Below are 7,192 nucleotides of genomic sequence, written 5' to 3' on the forward strand. Positions count from 1 at the left end.
CAAGCCAACTTGGTAGCGTCACCCTTAAACTCGTAGTCCGTCGTGAGAGTAACGGCAGCACCTTTGGTGATCTCAACGTTACCACCGGCTGCGAAAAAGCCTGTCCGGATCTCAGGCCCCTTAGTGTCCAGGAGCAGTCCGCACTGCTTACCCGTAATCTCCATGGCCTTGTTAAGGTTGTCAACGCACATCTGGTGAGATTCAAATTCGCCATGACTAAAGTTCATGCGCGCCACGGTCATTCCTGCGTTCAGTAAGGCGACTTGTCCTTCTACAGACCAGCACTTGGGACCAAGAGTGCACACGACCTTGGTCTTGCGGTTCACGAACGCTTCTGGGGGGGTTACACTCAGGACCGTGGACAGCGAACAACGAGCCGCCTTTGAAGGGGTGTAGAGAGTGAAATCGTTAAAAGCCATGATCTTGAAAATTGAGATTTCGGAGATTCGGGCCACTTTCTTATCTGCTGTGCACAAAGATCGTCTTTATTGCGCAGGACGAATACTGGAAACCAATCTTGGAGAAACAGGGATGTCCCAGTATGTAGACTCGTAAACAGTAATGTTGCTCCTCACTCCGTTGCATCCCTCAAGTGCGTGGGGGTTAACGAATATGACGTGTTTTTTATGTCGAGATCCGTGGAAACCCTGTTGGAGCGGCAGAAAAGCCGGAAGCAGTCGTTTGAATCCAAGCGCCGTTTGTTTGAGACGCCCAATCCAGAGGTTGGTCAAGTCCGCGTGCCGCCGAGGCGGGCGCCCAGCCAGCGAATTCTCGAACACGTTCGAGCCATCGAACAGCGAGTGAAGGAGCAGCAAGAAATATCGACACCGCGGACGCACCCAGGGATGACGCTGTCTCTCAAGCTGGACCTCGCAGGAATGACCACCGACGAGATCAAGCAGGCTCGCAAGGAGATCCTTAGTCCAGCATCCACCGCTCCGTCCTCTGGCGAAAGAGAGGACCCCGTAGTCCTCTCGACTGGGGCCTCGCTCACAGAGCGACTTCTATGGGCATCTACCTCTCTCCGCGATATGATTATGCCGCTGAGCCTAAACTTCCAGCTCGTAGACTCCTCTGACGAATCAGCCAATGCCGGGACTCAAACTGTAAGAGGACCTCGAATGATTCGGCGGGCCATCCCGATTAGGCCAGTAAGTGACTCCAGTGAATTCAGTTCAGACCCTTCAGACTCCGTCATAGAGGAGCTCATGCCCCTCCCCGAGGCTCCCTTCCCGATCCAATCGATGTCGTCCGACTCCTCTGATGAGAATCCACTCTACAACGGACTACACCGGGAAGGAGTGCTGGGTAGAGAGGGTTTCTTCAGCCCCCGGAATCATGAACAAATACGGGTCACCGAACCTCTGCGGTCTGCATCCGAAGTTATCAGCCGAACTACGGAAGCAGCGAGTAGTTTATGGTCAAGTCTCCGGAATGCTGTTGATGGACTGCGGTCCCCAGAACCTGCTGAGCCTTGCCTTCCGAATGAGCCACATGACGCACACGCTCCGGTACTAGTGGCGGCCACAGTGGTCTTGGATCTGGCTCCTTACGCCGAGACGAAGCACAGCGTCTACATTAACATCACCGATCATCCTGCCGCGGCCGCTAGAATTTTTTGCAAAAAGTTCAAGCTGGACGCACATGTGGAAGCGACGTTGGCAGCCTTTCTTGAGAGAGTAGAGCAAGAAGCCCACGACTACCCAGTGTCTGTGGAGTGCTCGCTAAGTGAAATATTGGCGGCCACGCTTCCTTGACTGAACATTTTAAGATTTGCGCTTCCAAATGGGTCTCTCTGGGCTGTGATCGCGTTGTGCGTGACAGAATTTCGAGTTCATGAGTGCAGTCGATGTCCGTCAGCGGCAGGACGTCGTCACATCAGTACAGAGTCGCAACGCAATCCGAAACGCAGTGAGGACGGCGATCTCTTCCATTGCCTACCTACGAAATTTGTTCGAAGAGAGTGCTTTCGAGTCGAAGGTCGTGTCTGGAATGGAACTGAAACTACTGAAACCAGTCACCTTAGAGGCAGAACTCGTTCTCTCCTGGCTAGAACAAGGCGTGTTCGAAGCGCTAGAAAAGGGATATCTGAAGGCGTTGGTATTCGGAATGCACGACCGCGACGATAACCTTTTGGAATGTTTTTACTTTCAGTTTTCGTACGCTGATGGCGAAGCAGAGATGAACGTGACCCGGGACCAAAACGGCAGAACTGTTGTGGGGCCCGCTGTGGGATACACGAAGGAGGACGTCAAGGACGCCACCATGGACCTGCTCCAGAACGTAATTCTTCTGACGCAGCAACTGAGTCCTCTACCTGCAGATCGATACATCAGCATGAAGTTAAACTACTATGACGAGAAAACGCCCAGCAGCTATGAGCCGGCATTTTTCAGGCCGGCCACCGACGCGGAGCGCCTACTTTTTAAAGATGTCCCGTTGGAATGCGACTTCGGCACCATACAAACGGGTCACCACAGCATGTCGATAAAACTAAAAACGTTGGCTGAAGGCCCTGCAGACGAACACTACGACTCGCAGGAGAAATACGAGCTGCTGGCCGCTGATTCGTATACTCAAGAGGCGCCAAAGGAGCTGGACGTTGTCCTTGACCCGCTGGAGGCGCTGTTGCAGCGGCCTGAGGTGACAAAAAGTGACTTGCAATCCGCGCTTGGTCTTACTGTGAAGCAAGCGGAGTCTCGCATTCAGGCGCTGGTTAAGGAGGGCACGCTGCTACCATTCAATCGCAGTCGAAGGGCGTATCCTGTCGCACGTCACAGCTTTTCTCGAGGAAAGCGGCTGCAGGCTGAATCCGTCAATGCCTCCTCCAAAAGAATACGAGTGCAGTGAAATTAATCAAATGCACTACATAGTTGTAGGTCTGACTGTTGCTTGTTTGGGCATAGCGTTGTCCTCCTTGGGGCTTTGGCTTCACGTTCGGATGCGAGATCCCCAGTTTTGGTTGAGACGGGTCCTCAGTGGCAGAAAACGTAGAGCGCGGGTGGATCCCCAACCGCCGACACAGCCCTCCAAGGGTCCCCGCCGAAAGGCTGTTGGGCCGAAGAGCCCTACGCGTAAGATCGCTCCTTCGCATTCCAGGCTCATCCAGGCGCTGAAAGGGTTCCCCACCTGCGGAGTGAAACGCATTTCCATTAAGGACAATAAGGCCCTCTTCTCACTGAGAGACGGCGACTTGCGCGTGGTAAACCTGGCACACTCGCGTACTCCGTGCTTGAAGATTGTTGACAAGCAGCGAGGGTATGATGTCGCCGATTTCGGCGCCGACAGCGAAAGTATATGGGCCGTGAGAGGGCACGAAATGGACCTTGTGCTGATCCAGTGCACCGAAAATGGTTGTTCTGTTGTACTGGAAGGTAGCGCTGTGCCACAACCGGTGATCAAGTCGTACTTCGCTGGAGACCTACCGTTCGTGATAGTTTGCGGGGCGAACAAGGACACCAGCTTCTCAGTCATGGCTCACTCTGGAAACCTGGTAAAGACCTATAGCTCCAAGCAAATTGAGATCAACGATTTCGCAGTGGGGGGTTCCTTAGTAGGAGCGGCCTCGTGGTCGGCTGGGGTACAATTGTACTTCGTAAGCACAAAGACGTTGGATTCGGATCCGCTGAAACGTGCAGTAATGCTGCCAACACTTGCAGGCGCAGACGCCATCGCAATCGACAGAACTGGCTCCAAGACGGCAATTGTTGACAAGGCTGGCCGGCTGCAGACATACAATACCGACTGCTACTTCGGGGAGCAAGAACGAGCCCGACTTCTGCAAGAAACCACCGTGCCAGCAACCACCAAATTGCTAAGGTTCAGTTATGATTCGCGCCATTTGGTTATGGCTTGTGGAGCAGACATCGCAATCAGAGACGCTTCGACACTCCAAATCGTTGACGAGATTCGAGACGCTCACACGTCCGCGATCCGGTGTCTGGAGACTTCGCAGGACAGCAACATCTTCGTGACAACGTGTCTGCAGGGCAATCCACGCGTCTGGCGCATCTAGTGGTAATTTTTTAATGAACAATCAATCACAATCTATGGGTACGTTGTTGATACAGGTTTCAACGTTACACAACGTAAATCTTTGTCACCTGATGATGGTGTTTCGTCTGCGCCTAGCCTCCTTCCCAATACAGACGCACCAGCTCACGATGAATCCGAAGATCACGATTAGCAAAACACCGAGGCTCCAAACCAAGATTGTTTGGGATGTTCCCCGATCGAGGCCCTCGGACTTGGGACCTTCCATCGCGACGGCTCCGCCAGCCGCGTATGTTAGTACGGCATGGTCTCCTCCCACACGCCCAGAGATCACCTGGAAGGCCACTGTTTCAGCTAGACCGGCCTTGGAAGCGACTGACGCAGTCTTAGTCACCTCAGAAGCGAACGCATTCTCGGTCACCTCAGAAGCAGTCAACGAAGTACTGGCGGTCTCAGAAGCGATAAACGAAGTACTGGGCAACGAAGTACTGGTCAACGAAGTACTGGTCAACGAAGTACTGGGCAACGAAGTACTGGGCAACGAAGTACTGGTGGTCTCAGAAGCGATAAACGGTGTCCTGGTCATCTGGCCTGGCCCAGAAGCGATTGGCGGAAACTCAACTGTAACATTCATGCCAAGATGGTTGTCCAGAACGCTCTCCTCGTCTGTGCGGGATAAGAAAGCATCGTCTGTCACATCGTCAGCCCCCTGCGGCACCCGGCGACCATCTTCGCTTGGCGTCGGTTGGAGGTGATGGACGTCGCGACTCTTCTCCTGGCACGCAACCTCTCTGAGGCGGCTCACAGCATCCACAAGTCCGAGAGTAGTCTTCCCCGGTTGGTTGGAGTTCCGTATGTAAGCGGCAGGCACCCCGTGGGCGTTGAGAGCCTTCAGCGCATTGTTGTAATGCTCGTCAAGGCACTTCCCGTAGATCTCCTCCACCTCCTTATCGTTAAGCGACCGAATGCAAAGCCAAGCGTACTGTCCACAGGATGCCTTCAAAACGGGGCAGTGCGTATCTAAGGCCTCTAAGGCCAGAAACGTGAGACCGTAGGATCCAGCGCTGAGCGGAAGTGCCAGAATCACCGGAGCGACACCATTGGTGAGGAACATCTCAGCATAGGCTCGGCTGGTGGGGTCGGGGTACTCGAAACTCGTACAGTCGTGGTGGTCGAAGACGTCGCTGTAGGGGTAGGGCCCAATGTTGAAAGTAGAGACAGGAGCGATGTTGTTTGCAAACTTGAAAATGCCCTGATACAGTCCATCTTCCTGAATCATCTCGCGCCTACAAAGATCCATGAACCACCGGGAAATTTGACGATCTGTAGCAGCCCCATCAGTGTCCACGCCTCGCCGATGTAGGTCGCGGATCAGCATACGTCGCCATCCCCTGGTGTTTCGGTCTGTCTCCATATGGTCGTGGCAGACGGTGAAGAGCTGGTAAACTGAGCTGGCTCTCAGTCGGATGTCGCGGCCCTTTTGGCCAAGAGGGACGCTCAGGTAAGCTCCGTCCATGTCGGAGCTGACAATAGCCCAATCCTGCTCCTCAGCGAGGCTTCCGAAGTTAGAGCGATACCAAGTCTGCACAGCTGTGAAGCTCGACCGATGCTCCGCAGCTGCAGACACATGCCCAAAACCGCTCACAACCAGCAGGGCTATGCGGAGCTCGTCTTCTCGTGGCAGCTCAGACCAGTGAGTGGGGTCCAGGACAGCGCGGCCAAGAGCGTCCCATTGGTTCTCATCTGCATCCTTACCTCCAGAAGGCTTCACCGAAGACCACATGTCGGCGGGAGGATGACCCAGAGGCACGGATAGGCGGTAGCACTCGTCCGAATGCTTCACCACGTTGCCGAACTCCGAGGTCCACATCGACCATCCAACGCCGTAACCAGAGATAGGTGCGGCCTTGTCGCCGAATAACGATTGTCCATATCTCACTCTGGAGAACATGCCCTCTAGGGCGTTCCAGGTGGTGGAAAAGTCGCTCTGCAGGTGACGCAACCATTGGAAGGCGCCAGTGTTGTCCTGCACATGGACTAGCGACAAATTCGCCTCGCATGCACCGCCGCTACCTCGGTTAAAAGAGGGATCTAGCGAGTTGGGAACGAGTACTATTGCGACCGCTGTGCTTAGCAATAAAATAGGTAACATAGTTAAAATGGAATAGGCAGCTGTTAACAACGTAAGTTCACGTTGTCATCATACGAGTTTGACGTAGAGACGTGTATCGGAATTCGGATAGTCACGAACACAATCACTTTTTCTTGCCTCCAGCAGCCTGCTTCTTCACAACAGACTTGATGATTCCAACAGCCACCGTCTGCTTCATATCACGGACAGCAAATCGTCCCAGAGGGGGGAAGTCCTGGAGAGGCTCCACGCACAGAGGCTTGGTGGGCTCTAGGACAACAAGACAGGCATCGCCGGACTTGACGACCTTGGGGTTCTCCTCGAGAACCTTACCGGTTCGCTTGTCCATCTTAGCCTGGATGTTGGCGAACTTGCAGCAGATATGCGCAGTGTGGGCGTCGAGAACGGGAGAGTACCCATTCTTGATTTCACCGGGATGGTTGAGGACGATGACCTGCGAGGTAAAGTTCTCGACGGCGAAGGCGGGGTTGCTCTTAGAGTCAGAGGCCACGTATCCTCTCTTCAGGTCCTTGACAGCAACGCTCTTAACGTTGAAGCCAACGTTGTCACCGGGGTGAGCCTCAGGGACGGACTCGTGGTGCATTTCAACAGACTTGCATTCTGTGACAAGTCCGGTGGGAGCGAACTGAATCTGCATACCAGACTTGATGACGCCGGTCTCGACACGTCCGACAGGGACAGTTCCAATGCCTCCAATCTTGTAGACATCCTGGAGGGGGAGACGCAGGGGCTTGTCAGTAGGCCTCTTGGGGGGAACCATCATGTCAAGGGCGGCCACAAGGGTGGGTCCCTTGTACCAAGGCATGTTGGTGGACTGGTCAAGCATGTTGTCGCCAACGAAACCGGAGATAGGCACGAAGGGGACACCAGCCACCTTGTAGCCGACCTTCTTGACATAGCCAGAAACCTCATCAGTGATTTCCTTGTATCGGGCCTCCTTGTAGCCACAGGCATCCATCTTGTTGATACCGACAATCATCTGCTTCACGCCGAGAGTGAAAGCCAGGAGAGCGTGCTCTCTAGTCTGGCCCTCCTTGGAGAAAGCGC

At 54.1% G+C, this 7,192-nt stretch overlaps 5 protein-coding genes across 7 annotated transcripts; 2 read left to right on the plus strand and 3 right to left on the minus strand.

Annotated features, from left to right (window-relative positions):
• Positions 1-419, minus strand: KVP17_005193 (uncharacterized protein; the record flags this gene model as incomplete). The annotated part of the gene is made up of 1 exon (XM_068514999.1): positions 1-419. A coding segment is annotated over one exon (419 nt), but the record flags the coding sequence as incomplete, so codon positions are not given.
• A 207-nt stretch (positions 420-626) lies between these two features.
• On the plus strand, positions 627-1,757 carry KVP17_000925 (uncharacterized protein; the record flags this gene model as incomplete). The annotated part of the gene is made up of 1 exon (XM_068515849.1): positions 627-1,757. One exon carries the CDS (start codon positions 627-629, stop codon positions 1,755-1,757), a length of 1,131 nt encoding a protein of 376 aa, XP_068379282.1.
• Positions 1,758-1,836: 79 nt separating this feature from the next.
• Positions 1,837-4,015, plus strand: KVP17_000924 (uncharacterized protein; the record flags this gene model as incomplete). Of its 3 annotated transcripts, XM_068515848.1 has the most annotated exons (2): positions 1,837-2,749; positions 2,781-4,015. In XM_068515848.1, 2 exons carry the CDS (start codon positions 1,837-1,839, stop codon positions 4,013-4,015), a joined length of 2,148 nt encoding a protein of 715 aa, XP_068379281.1. The 3 variants fall into 3 exon arrangements, with proteins under 3 accessions (XP_068379281.1, XP_068379279.1, XP_068379280.1); XM_068515846.1 differs by having other exon boundaries at positions 1,837-2,850; XM_068515847.1 differs by lacking the exon at positions 1,837-2,749 and having other exon boundaries at positions 2,861-4,015.
• An 84-nt stretch (positions 4,016-4,099) lies between these two features.
• KVP17_000926 (uncharacterized protein) lies at positions 4,100-6,145 on the minus strand (the record flags this gene model as incomplete). Its single annotated transcript, XM_068515850.1, has 1 exon — positions 4,100-6,145. One exon carries the CDS (start codon positions 6,143-6,145, stop codon positions 4,100-4,102), a length of 2,046 nt encoding a protein of 681 aa, XP_068379283.1.
• A 103-nt stretch (positions 6,146-6,248) lies between these two features.
• On the minus strand, positions 6,249-7,124 carry KVP17_000927 (uncharacterized protein; the record flags this gene model as incomplete). Its single annotated transcript, XM_068515852.1, has 1 exon — positions 6,249-7,124. One exon carries the CDS (start codon positions 7,122-7,124, stop codon positions 6,249-6,251), a length of 876 nt encoding a protein of 291 aa, XP_068379284.1.
• Between the last annotated feature and the right edge of the window lie 68 nt (positions 7,125-7,192).

Source organism: the organism of the source record quoted next (genome assembly GCF_019968985.1).
Source record: "MAG: Porospora cf. gigantea B chromosome Unknown PgB_NODE_1194_length_7192_cov_173.927, whole genome shotgun sequence".
NCBI lineage: Eukaryota > Apicomplexa > Conoidasida > Eugregarinorida > Porosporidae > Porospora > Porospora cf. gigantea B.